Source organism: Parus major, chromosome 3, assembly GCF_001522545.3.
Source record: "Parus major isolate Abel chromosome 3, Parus_major1.1, whole genome shotgun sequence".
NCBI lineage: Eukaryota > Metazoa > Chordata > Aves > Passeriformes > Paridae > Parus > Parus major.
In genome coordinates, this window is record NC_031770.1 from 22285390 (window position 1) to 22299487 (window position 14098).

Here is a 14098-nt window from a genome sequence, read left to right on the forward strand (position 1 = left end):
GTAAAGATGATAACTTGCATATTTTATGCATGCTTTCTTTATTTTACCTGAGCTGCTTAAAAGATCACTTTTTACTACAGTTTTCCTATCTACATGTATAACCCACCTAAATATATGCAATTAAGAGCACACATGGACTGAAATCACTTTATTTCCTTTTTTGGCTCTAAATTCATATCTGCGATAGGACAAGACTAAATCCAATAGTTACTTCCTGTCCCGTTTTATCATCTGTCCTTGATGTTACATAAAGTGCTTATACTAAACATCACTGAGCTCTTATATAGCATTCTTAATCCATAGATATCAAAGTACTTTACAAAGGATGACCATTATCCTGCTTCATCTATGAAAAGAAAAAACACAGACCTCTTCAGGGTGAAATTTGGATCTCACTAAACTCCCAGTCCACAGTGAAGCTGGGATTACACCTCCCATCACAATACCACTGGTCAGACAGAACAGCATTCACCTCTGCAGATGGATTCCAGAGCCTTGTGGTCACTGGTGGCCTGTAAGTTGCACTCAGCAATTCCATACAACACTTAGGCATCAATCCAGAGAGAATATGACTTTCAATACGGTATCTTATTCAGCATGACAATCACTAAAACGCCTCCCATCCCACACAGGCAGCACTTTTAAACAGTGTACTTTACTCTTCTCCTGCTTACAGCTCTAAACACACCAATATTACCATCAGTGGTAGAAATAACTGAGTCAAGTGCTGTGCTTCACCTTCACTACTGAAATCAACACTGCTTCAGACAGATACATTGGTACCAAGGTCTGATGCTTCCACTCACATGCCTCAAAGTATTTTCACCTCCACACAGATTCTGAAACTACCTGATCTAGGGGTAACTATGTATGAGTTATCAAACCTCCTGCTTTGTTCTTTCCTCTCCTTTTGTTTTGTTTCCCATGTTCTCTCTTTGCACCTTACTCTAAGTTAGATGCTTCAACACATACACTGCCTTAACTCTATAAACCCTCCTGTACTATACAGAGAACTCAGAACCAAATACTGGAGATAAGGACTGAAAGCAGACTGTATACTAACAACCACGTGGTTTACCAGGATATCAGTCTGATTGAAACTGCCAGACACTGCTGCATGGCCATAAAAGAAGGATGTTCTCTCTCTCTCTCTCTCTACTTCAATAATGCATCTGATGTTCTATCCAGATATCGTGACATGAAAAACCTTTGTAGTTTACAACTTTGGATTAAATTTAAGGGGTTATTGCTTTGACATGCTGTATCACAACCACCTCAAATCTACTCCTAGACCCTGGCAAGGTGAAGTAAGCTGACCCTGTGCACAAAGATGTGACAAAGAGCCATGATCTTCATGAAAGGATTCAGAACACTTCAGTCTCCATAACACTCCATACAATAAAGTAGCCAAGGAAGAGAAAGGCATGCAAGCTTCCCTGCCCACAAAGATAAAGGGAATCATTCTTATTCTCTGGTGCTAAGACAGATAGGTTATTCTGAGCAGCTCTTCCTAGAATCTTGCATATTATATGAACTGCCTCCTGTCTGACCTGGTGCTTTCAGGAAGAAAAGGCACAAAAGTAGAGATTGTATAATAGACCGCATCTTCTGGAATGCACATTTCCTAAAACGGGACCATCTTCCAAAAACCAGACGGGCAGCCTGCTGGACTCCCTCCCGTGTCATTCCCCACGACGTTCTAGAGACAGCGGAGTGCGATCCCCTCGCAGGCGCAGCCGGCAGCAGCGGAGCGAGGGCAGCGGGACGCGCTGCGCAGCCCGGGGCTGTGGCGGGCAGCCGCTCCCGCAGGGCCCCGGGCCAGCGGGCGGGCCAGGAGCGCCCCCCGGCGGCACCGGAGCCGCTCCTGCCCGGGACCGCCGCTCCGAGCCCTCCGCCGGCACCCCATCGGCCGCCAGGCACAAAGGGGAAACCATCGGCACTGAGGGATTTATGTTCTCCCGCACGCCGCAGGGAACACAGGGCGGGAGGTTTGTCACACGGTCCTTTCCCGGCGGGGGGATGACAGCAGGTTCAGAGCAGCAGCAGGGCCGGCGACAAAGATTCAGAGTCTGAGGCGTGTGCTGGCTGCTATGCCATTTACTGAGCTGCATACAACTAATTTACCAGAAGCTGGACTAGAAGAGAGTACTCTTCTCATCCTATATTTTTCTGTCTCTGGTCTACATCTTAACAATTCCACTTTGAAGAGCATGTGGGTTTCTGCAACACATCTAAAACATAGAACAACTTTGAGACTGAAGTTTATACCAGGCCCATCCTCCTATTTAGAAGCTGTAATCATGTCTCTTAGCATGCTAAAGTACAAATATGGACCACAAGAAGAAGAAAAAAAACCAAAACGTTAAAAGGCTAAAAGACCAAAGAATTAACCAAAAAGCAAACAAAGTTAAGCAGATTTCTGTTAACTTGTGCTCCAGGTCATATGAAAATTTACACATGCTTGACTTTAACTAGAAGTGCTTTGTGGAAGTTGATAGAATACACAAAAATATTGCTTTCATAATGAAGATTTTTTTATATATTCACTTTTGTGACTCTGAAATACTGATTGCTTCATGTATAAAAGAGTCCCCAAGACTGAAATCACATGTAAACTCCAGCCAAATTCTGGCACTGAGGGACAAAAGGTTCCTGTGACTTAACTTGCTGGGCTACACAAAGAATAAATTCAGAATCCTTAAAATCACAGGTGGTTTAAGACTGCTGGGCACACACTTTCTTCCAATACCCTGAAGAAATGCAACTTTGCAGCTCTGTTAAAATATTCCAAAATATTATTTAAAAGTAGCATGAAGTGATTCTTTGAATACTTCATGTTTCACAGTGTATTTCTTACTCATAGATAGTAACTCAAACACCCTGCAACAAAAATAACAAACCGTTTTAATTCACAGTTGCAACACATAAACATGATGAGATCTGTACATTGTTAATCCCAACATCCTCACTTCAACAGTTTAAGTTAAATGTCACATTTACATAACATTTACATAAAGATTCAGTTTTGTTTATACAAACCCCAGCCTTATTTTTGCAACATGCTTGATGCTAATTCATTATGTAACAACAGATTGTTTGCTGTTTTAAACAAATAAAAGGTTTTTTTCTGAGAAGGTGTTTAAGAGACTGCAATTCCTCTGAAGCAATTTAGCACCCAGTCTTTATTATTGTTCCATCAAGTTTTTAAGGTTGGCTTGTTTTAAAACAAACAAGGTATCTTGGACACTGTCCCACTCTAAGACACCTCAACTGATTTTACATGTCATGGTCACTTGTACAGTTCACACTTGTACTCAACATACACAGAGGAGAATGGTCAGAGCCTCCCAATTCAATCCACAGGAGTTTAATTATAGACATTCAGAAGTGGCCATGTTGGTCTTGAAACTGGAACATTTTAGAAGATTCCAAGCACTATCCAGCTTGTTGGGTTTTACTGAAGTTTTTGGGTGGGTTTTTTTTTATTAATATCACTTCACTCTTATCATTGCTTTCAACAGGAACATATTTAGACCAGTGCTGACCCATTCAAAAATTATAAACAACAGCAAACATTGCAAAACTTCCAGTGCATCTGGAAGAGCAGAGCTCACAGGAGTCTGCAATGCAGCATGCAGAGACCTCCATGGATGGATTAGCTGCTATTCTCTTCTGTTTTGAAATTTTAAAATTATTTTTGCAGGAAACCAAATCCCCATATTGAAAGAAAGAATTCCCTAAGCTAATACCAATACCTCTTCACAGCAATGAAATGAATGCTTTAACCTTAAAATGACACATAAATTAGACATAAAGCCAATTCAATCACATCTACTGATTGTTACAATTGTGTTTATTACCAACAAGAATATGTATTTAGGTTTAATATATGCTAACAAACACAAAATTTCAAGTCCCTACAAAAGCTATCTCCAGCACATCACACCACATCTACATCAGAATATTCCCAAACATGGGAAGAATCATCTTTTGTTCCTCTTAGCTTCTTGGCTAAGGAGGCATTATTTCAGTGGGCTTTCTTTTCCAAAGGGATGTTTTTGTAGCACAACCTGGAAACTGCCCATTTCTGTGTTAGTCTGCTCCAAAACCCTGTATCACAGCCAGGCACTCTTGACTGAAAATACTGCTTCTGCTAACTCCACTAGCTTTATCTGAAATGTTCCAGAGGAATACAAAGATCCCAGGAATTCAAGACTAGTGAATACTTTCTAGAGTCTCATACCCTGCAAGTCTCCTTGCTTTGCTTAAACACTAGGAATTGGAGGCAGAAATTACCCAAAAGAGAATTCAAGTACAGCTGTTCCACATGTTCTACACCCAGTGGTCCTACCTGCATACGACAAATAACGAGCATCACTGGATCCTTCCTCAGGAAGCCTATCAGTAGATTTAAGTGGAATGATGCAATGCATCACTTGCATCATTGGCAGTTTTTACTGTCTACATTAGTTTGATGATTACAGAGATATAAATTGTTTTCCTTCATCCAGACATTTCTGCTTACTCAATAACATTGTGCAAGCACTAATCCAAGTGAGAAAAATTAGATACATAAAATTGAACTAGACATACCACAGGTTATATTAAAGAAAAGAGTATTTTTTTATTCAGCAGGTCTCCCATTGACACAGGTACACATAAAAGTCAAATAGATCTGCTCCAACCAGCCATTCCAGGACTTTCAGGGTAAGCAGTACAAAGCTTTGGCAATACCAGTTAGGATTAACCTTATTTGGAGACCAGCCAAATCCATACAATGCAGAAACTGTTCTGTAGGTTACCATGTTTTCCTCAAGGTGTCTGAAGGAAGGCAAATACAGCACTGTGGCAACATTTTATGGGAAAAGGCTGACTAAAATGTCAGAAGAAATGAGATGTCTGTAAAAAGAAGTTCCAAGGGTAAAAACTACTAAGGAACTATGAGGTGACAGCACAGGAAGACAAAGTTGATGCACTTGTATCCACACCACCTACCAGAAACAAGTGGCCTGTTGGTGCAAAGGACCCCCAGAACAATACACAGATTTTTCTTCTTGGGAAAACACTGTGGTTTGCTTCAGAACACAGCTTGGGCACACACTGTGGTGAGAATTGGGACTGTTCAGCTTAGAGAAGGCTCTAAAGAGACCTTACTGCAACCCTTCAAGATATAAAGGAGGTGTATAAAAAAGATGGGTACAGATTGTTGAATAGAGACTACTGCAGTTGGGCAAGGGATAACAGCTAGAAGAGGGTAGATTCAAACAGACAGAAGAAATTTATTATTACAATGAGGGTGATGAAACACTGGAACAAGTCACCCAGAGAGGCAGTAGATGCCTCATGCCTGGAAATATTTGAGGTCAAGGACAGGGCCCTGAGCAACCTGACCTAGTTGAAGTTGTACCTTCTCATTCCAGGGTAGGATGGGCTACACAATCCTTAATGGCCCCTTAAGAACAAAAACTATTTGGTTCTATGACTGCTGTGGACGCTTTAAGGCTCACTACGTATCCAGGACACAGAGTGAAACAAAAAGTCACATTTCTTGACAAAACAAAGAAAAAAGAATGCATCCTTGGGATAGCTAGTACTTTCAAAGGCAGAGATATCTATCCACATACCTTTATCCATACTGCTGGAGAAAAGGGGAATTTCATTAATACTGTGCTGTCTATCCCAGCTACAACACATTAAATAATCAATGGTATTTTAGGGGCAGCTACATTCAAAAGAGCAGCAGAGACAGAATAGCATGAGCAGTGGTATTTGGTTCCCAAGAGAGGGCCATGTGTTACACTGAACCTCACACAGAATCTGTGTCCAGCTGTTGGAGCCAAGAATTATCACTGAGCTTATCTAGCAATGGAGTTAGCAAACTGCTGCAGCATATCTTGACTTTCCAAGACTTGTATGCATTAAAGAGAAAGGGGAAGCTCTGAAGTCTGGGAGTTGTTATTGAAGAAATTCTGGGGTTTTTTTGTCATTTGTTTTTGTGGGGTTTTTCAATAGAGTGATAAAAAGATCTTCCTTTTAAAGCAGGAACATAGATTTATTTGGCTTGGGACAGCTTGAAGATGTGGGATCCCATGGGATTCCACAGCAAACTAATACAGGAGTTGAGTCAGAAGACGAAGAGATTTTTCCATTTCTTCTTTCACATTCATACCTTAGTTAGAACCATAATCCCCCCTTTTACCATGGCATCATTCTGACCTTACACAGAGATGTCTTCTTCCTAACTAAAAATCAGTAGAGCTTACCATACAGTAGATTTTGATCCTCTGTGCCATGCTTTACCTGAGAAAATTATTAAAGTGGGTGATTTCCAAGTTTTGTATTCAGAGTACCTTTGCATCCTGGACTAAGCTAACCCAAACAACCTGCAACTCTAAACAAGCTGAAGTAATTGCAAACCATGGGGTGAGCTGAGAGCACTGCTAACAGATGGATGCCTTTCAGAGACACTGGGGGTGCATGGTCCTGCAGCTCTCTTCAAAGCCAGATCTGTACTGAAATGAGTATGATTCACACTTTTTCAAAGGCACAGCAGAGCTGAAAGCATAGAGATTTTTCAAAAGAATCATGCCTGCAGGAACTGTCATTCTTCCCCACTGTCCTCATCAGTGCTGTCCTAAAGGAAGCACTGTTTGGCATCAGGACTGTAAATATTCCCACAAGTTCACAATTTTATTTCATCCAATGCCCTGTTCTCAGCACTGGATGAAATGCCTAGATAAAATAGCTTCAGTGAGCAAAGAGCAACAGGCACAGCCTCTCTTACTCCTTCTCATTGAAACTGCTGTTTCTACATATTTTTTAACTCTTAACACCTATCTATTCTCCATTCTGAGAATGCTCTGATTTAGGAGGGTTGTTTTTCCTGCAGTCACATTGGAAAAATATTACTACATTTGTATAGTACTTATGTGATTTAAATACATGATTAATAATTTTGGTAATCCTAAAGTATTAACAAATAGGTTCTTTCATATTGTGTGAAAACACTGGGAAAATAACCTTCCAAGTATAGTAGTATATTTTCCATTACTACTACCAAACCCCAGTTTTCATCACAAAAGTACTAATCCTTCCCCGGTGAGTTTCCAGAACCCCTGCCTCAAATATAATGGTATACCTAACAAATGTTCAAAACCCAGATTCTCACATACTCAATTTCACTTTACTTTCATAAATATACGTTCCATGACATCACTTGATTTTAGCCTGCAAGCAGTAAATAAAAATCTAGTTGCAGAGTCCAGTTCAGTCCAAGTCAGTAAATAACACATTATTAGCCATCACAATATAATATGTACCTATCCATAGTACATTTGAAAATACAAGACTTTTAAATTTTCTCAAGCTATCTTGAATTGTGCTTCTGATACCATTTTTAAGACAGATAGGTCAACAGAAATTATTTTCTAATAGTTTTTTACTAAGAACACAGAAAAAAACCTGTGTAATTGTAATTACAAAAATACTTTGTGCCATGCTTCACTTGGGGAAGCCACTGACTGTGTATACCAAGCTAGTACATACAGTCCTGGTTCCTTAAATTAGCATTTAATTAGGCAGATTGTCCTTTTAGCAGAGACTATTTTTAGTTTTGTTGGCCCCACACTTTGTATTTGCAAGTGCCACACTGTTCCAAGGCTGGGTCAAGTCATTATACTTAAAACAATATAATTTATTTTGCATTTCAAATCCCACCTCATAGACTTTCAATGTTTCATGCAACTCAGGTTTGTTTGGGTTGAGGTTTTTTTCTTTCCTACTGTTTTATTTCACACAGAAATGAAATTGTGAAGAGGAGAGTATAACATGTATGACAGATACTTTATGAACAGAGGAGAGAAAGTGCACGTTCTCGGGAGCAGAGACTGTCTAGGCAAAAAATGTCAATAACCTACTAAAATTCACAAGGCAGACCAACAGAAGATATTAACACCAAGTCTGTTTCCTACTCCAAAGTCACCTACTAAAAGGATTTTTTTTTTTTTTTTTAGTTAAGGAAACACCAAGCAAAACTCATTCTGGTACAACAGAAGAGAAAATTACTTCCTCCTTAGCAGCACAGTTACAGAGAAAGTAGATGATGTAGATAACGGAGGTAGGTAACAGGCTGAAAATGTCCAAGCTAAGGCTAGAAGACAAACTACACAGGACACAGCTGGCTTTGAAAAACTCATACATTTGTCAAAGATGACATTCAACTCATGCCAATCCCATGGCTATTTGCAGTCCAGGATCACACAAACATACAACTTCAATACTGCATCCCCTTAGGATGTAAAGCTGTATGTATGAGAGAATAATATCTTATTACATTTCTTGTGTGAAGCAAATGAAAGTATTTTATGGCAGAAGCATTAGCAGGGGCTCAAACTTAGTACATCAATGCTTACCATGATTCTACTCTTGGTTAAAGTAATTGCACCCATTCCCAGAAGACCTTCTTGGACACTGTATTTCTTCTATAAAGTAGCATCTTTAAAACCGTATCTCAATGTGATGATTTCAATTTCTTATACAATTATTTACAAACAGAATCTGCTTGTCAAAACATAGATGTAACTGATTTTGTGGAACTGATACCAGAACTTATATATTCAGTTGTCTAAGAAGTCTAAAAGACAAGTACATTCAGTAATATTGACACTATGCCTTTAATGTAGGGAGCTATCCATCAAACATTGTAATGTTACACAGAAAGTAGAAATAGAAAAACAGCCCTACAGCTTATAGAGCCTACAGCTCAAAGTTTATGAGAGTGGGTTGGCCTGTGCAACCTTATAACATACCAAATTTTCCTTGTGACCTAGGCTTGTATGATCTCATATCTGGTGCCAAAAGTCACTGCATTAAAGCCACAAGGACTCGTGTGTGAAGGCTTAAGACAGTCTTTATCCAGGAAATATGACAAAGTAGCCTAAAATAAAGAGTTCGGCGGCAAAGTCAACACAAGGAAAGGCTGACACCACCTAATCCTTATGGTAAGACCCAAACAGCATACTCTGGTTCATACATACTGGATTCATTCTTCCAAGGTAGAGTTCTTCACTGATAGACATTTCAGTGGATGAAATAACTGATAGAATTAAATCTCTAAGTGCCCAAAGACCACAAAAAATTCATCAAAATACACACTACACTTCTTTGTAAAGAACAGTAGATGGTAATAAGTATTTTATTAAAAATGAAGGCGAACATATTATTGGTGAACTTTCATGACTTTGCCAACACAAAGAAACTTGAGACAGCAAAAACAGTTTCTCACTCTAGAATTCAAATGCATTAGCCTGCCTTTTCTTGTTGAAGTGCCCTGCTTTAATTGCTTCATCCCCCTAAATATCATCAACCAAAGCACCCAAACAATGATCCCACTTTCCTTATTCATCTTCAGATGATAGTCCATTGCATGTGTTGAATAAATTGGTTTTTCTATTGAGAATAGAAGACTCCCCTCCATGTTCCAAATTTTCTATAAAATTCAAGCCCTTTTTACAAGGTATGAAGGTACTAGAGTTACCAGTGGAAAAGAGTTTTTAAAAGTTTTTCTTCAGTACAAAAAAAATTAAGATTTTCACAGCCACTGGAATGTCCTGAGTCAAGTTTTCCTGAAGAAGTTCATTAGAGAGTAACATTGGGTAGATAGCCAAGACAAATAGTTAAACTTTTTCAAACTAAAAAATCAACAGAAGACAAAATAAGAACTTAACATAGAAAGTATAAAGCAAGACTGAATTCATGTGATGATTTCTACTTATAACAGAAATGCTTTTTAACATGTTTCTTGGTTTTTGCTGGGATAGGGTCTCTTTCCTTCACAGCAGCTAGTAAGGGGCTGTGCTTTGGACTTGTGCTGAAAACAGGGATGCTTTTGTTCCTGCAGAGCAGCACTTACACACAGTCAAGGCCTGTTTTTCTCCTCACACCACTGAGAAGTAGACTGGGGGTGTGCACAAGGGGAGGAGAGGGAGGGGACACAAGACAGGACTCCAAGAGATATCCCACGCCATATGGTGTCGCACTTGGCGTATCAAGCTCAGGAAAGAAGGAAGCAGCAGGGGGATGTTCCGAGTCATGACGTTTGTCTTCCCAAGTCACCATTACACAGGGAGTGAATGAATTCCTCATTTTGCTTTGTGTGTGGCTTGGCTCTTATTCCCCCTATTAAATTGTTATGTCATCCCACAACTCCTCAGTTTTTTGCTTCCAATTCTCCCCCATCCCACTGCAGGGAGTGAGCATGCATGGGGCCTCGCTACCAGCTGAGGTTAAACCACAGCAGTATGGGAGTGCAGTTCAAAGTAAGTATTAGCTTACCTGACCAGAAAGCGATGCAGCCCAACGTCAAAACTTCTGTAAGAAAAAAAAAATCCACTAAATTTTAATTATTAAAAAATACCACTCTGTTGAGTATTGCACAAACACTTTTTTGTTTCAAAACAAAAATACCAAATATAAAGTTACTAAATTGACAAAGCAAAGAGCAAAAGTGTAACACACAATTTCCTTTCTGTGATGACATGAAATTTAAGCTGGTCATAATGAAAAGATTTAGGTGCATGCTATAGAGCTCACAAATCTCTTGTTGGAATACTTATTCAATAAAGTATTAACATTCAGAGTATTGTAACACAAACAAAGCATAAAATGTGTATATATTGTTACTGGAAATAATGTAAACATCCCGGTCACCAGCACATTTTCCATCATATGCAAGTAGATCCTCTGTGCAAAACTGCTGTGGAATCTCTTTCCCCTTTTCTGCTCTGTACTGCACTAAAAGGCAAGGGACTGCTGTGAATTCTCTTCATGATAAAGATTCATCAAAAAACCCCTTATGTCTCCTTCAAATATAGAATTTTCAAGAAGCAGACCCTTGCAAGTGCTCCACTCACATCAGTAAGGAAATTAATTTTGAGGACTTCTGACAGTAAGTACAAGTTAGATCACATTAAATTACAAGAACCATGTCTGAAATCTTCAGCCCTAACAACATACATTGACAGTAGCTGTCAGCATTTCTTCCCCTTTTCTGGTTCCTCCATTCTTAAGATAACTCAGGAGAATCAAGCACATGAACAATGTACTAGCAAGTCCTTGACACTACAGGGAACTATCTGCTGATTTGAGACATTTACCTAATACTTGAAGTATGTGCCAGCCATATGGGACTGTCCATATAACCTGAGATTAGCTGTGTGCATAATAGCACAGGTGGAAAATGCAAGTGTCTTATTCCCAGTACTGGACTTGCTCTGGGATGGGCTTATATTTCACATACACAGAAAACATTTTGGCATATACTAAGCTCTTAAGCATTCTGTTCCAAACAAACTAATTGGTCATTTTGAATACAACAGTTTTATTTGAATAGTACCGCTTCCTGTGTGCTGCCTTCTAACTGAAAGAGCAAGAGAAATCATCAGATTGCTAATGGCATCCTCATATCAGACAGATAATGAGCTGCAGAAATTCTAGGAGTTAACAGGGAAAGAAAGTCCACTTGTTCAGCAGGGTAGAGAGGTAAGTAACGAATTTCTCACTGAAAAGCTACCTTGCAACAGAGAAACATCCTGCCAGAAACATGTACATGGTGATCATTCAATCTGTATTTTTCACAACCCTTTCCTGAAATGATTCCACCTCTTACATTATTCTTATATTAACTGTGCAATTAAACTGCATTAAGAGCATCCAGTTATCTTTCTGTGTTTCTCCTGCCTGGATACGTACTGTATTTTGGTTTCCTCTCTTCACTAAACTGTTCTGTGTTGTACAGACACTTTTCTGTGTTGGAGCTGAACACAGTCTGTATTTTTAGCTCTGAAAACTTTTTATTCCTAGGACCAAACACTCAGAATGTTTGTGCTGGGACAAGGAGAAAAAGAAACCTGCGTGGTTTCAGGAGAGAGCTATATGCAAAGCAGCCACCTTGCACATCTTCAGCCAGGCTGATCTTTTCAAGTTCTCCCAGCTGCTCTCCATGGCAATCACCAAATCTGCTACAGTCTCTGATGGGACACACACAATGAGCCTCTTGTGTACAGGGATGTGGAACATAAAAATATCACTGCTTTTGACACTGAACCAAGAGCCAAAGGACTTAGCTTACCAAAAGGATTAAAAGTGAATGGTCCTGATAACTTGAGATATCAGAGCTGAAGAAGATTGGGGTGGACAAAGCTGAGGCAGAGTGGGTTCAGACGGGGAGGAAAACAAGATAGTTTGATGCAAATGCCATGACATGTTATTTTCACCTCATTTTTCACTCTTTCCAAAACATTATTTTAAAAGCATCTATATTTATATAAAACATACATCTAAAACATTTGCTATTAGAAAAGTTTTGTTAAGTTTATTTCATAGGAGCTTTAGCTATTGGATATTTTGTGGAAATATTTTTAATAAGTATTAGAAATAAACATGCATAGAACCAATTTATTAGAATAAATTACAAGAAGGGATAATTATCAGAGCCTCACTAGATATAATTCAGCATACATAGACAGGGCCCATTATTCCTAAATTTGATTTTGTACTGATACATTTCAACAGTCTACCCAAGATCCTGAATTCTAAACAGTGAAAACAGTCCTTTAAGATATAACTACACTGTGACCAACAGAATTTTGACATTATATAGAATCATCTGAGTGTGCAGCTAGATGTTAAAGACACCTTGAGACAGTATCATTGATTAGTTCCAAAAGCAAGAATATCAAGGCTGGACAAGTTCAAATTGTAAATGGGAGAAATAGCTGCATTACTTAAGGCTATGGATATTATCTGCATACACCTGGGATAATAAATAGAAATACTGTGCAAAGCACAATCACTGAAAGAAAGCATTGTGGGAGACTGGTTTGGACAAAACACTGCCACAGACACTTTTGACTATTCTTGCTGAAGAAAATTTTTAAAAATTGTTAAACACATACTGAAGTTAAGGTGACAAGTGAAAATACAGTGAAGCAGGAATGGAAACATCTAGCAGATGCAATTAATCCCTCCATTCTCAGACAGAAATGTTAAAAAGGGGTAAAAGAGGATTTGTACAGCAGCTTTAAGGCAGAAACTTGGGGTGAAATAAGCAACTTCATTAAAAGAAAAAAGAGAACAAATAATCACAATGTATCTGCATTAAAAATTTCATAGTGAGCCCTTCAACAGAGGACTCCACCCATCAGGCATGGCAGTGCTCCCCACAATCAGCACAGAATGAGACCTGCCATATGCACACTGAAAAGGTTTATCTACTGCCTATAAAATACCCCCATATTTACTTGATACCACAACAAAGTTCATAACCAATTTCACACAGCTTGTTAAGTCCTGAAGTTCCCTGAAAAATACAGGATTTAGCTCATAGATTTTACAGTTTAGGGTGCCTCAGTTACACAAGTTCCAGGAATGCCTCAGTTATGTAAGTTTCAAAAATCCTAAAATGAGCATAATTTTTCAAAATAAACATTTTAATTAAAATCTAAAATAACAAGAGAAAGGATATCCTCAGCAATATGAGTAAAAAATTATTTGCCAGTTAAATTCTCTATACTGCTCAAATGTCAATAGCTATATGGTATTTCAAATTTTGGAGAAATAAGTAAAATCTAGTTTATCAAAATAGCAATGGTCTTAGAACAAAGCAAAATCTTAACTAGCCAAAGGAACAATAAAGGGGAGATGTACTGAACATCAATTTCATCACCATTATAGACAGTACAGACAATTTGACAGCTATTTTCTTTATAAAAGCATCTCTAGTTCTGCTCCTCTGAAGGGCAGTTTTGGATCACAGTTCCTACACAACTTTCATGTTTCTCTTAAGCATGGAAGCTCTAGTTTGATACAACTCAATGAAACATTACGTATACAATCCTTCATAACCAAACTTGCCTTTTCCCAGTACATCAACTACAGACTGGTGACCAATAATAAACACACACTAAACCAACAAAGACCTTTTCCAAAATATACACTCTGTGAAAGTGTACCTGCTGGGGAAAGAGGGATGATTGCAGGCAGAGGTTTCAAAATTATTTAAGACTAGCAGTTTCTTGTCTGAAAGATAAATGCCTTATGC

General features: G+C 38.8%; 1 protein-coding gene across 3 annotated transcripts in view; it reads right to left on the minus strand.

The window, feature by feature from the left end:
* The window catches only part of HHAT (hedgehog acyltransferase), a 152010-nt gene that overhangs the window by 108794 nt on the left and 29118 nt on the right, over positions 1 to 14098 (minus strand). For all 3 annotated transcript variants that reach the window (XR_001520425.3, XM_015621746.3, XM_033513307.1), the window contains one exon: positions 10333 to 10368. Coding sequence is in view for 2 of the 3 variants with exons in the window: in XM_015621746.3 (XP_015477232.1) it covers positions 10333 to 10368 (36 nt within the window). In the remaining variant the exon portion in view is untranslated. The remainder of the gene's footprint in view (positions 1 to 10332; positions 10369 to 14098) is intronic.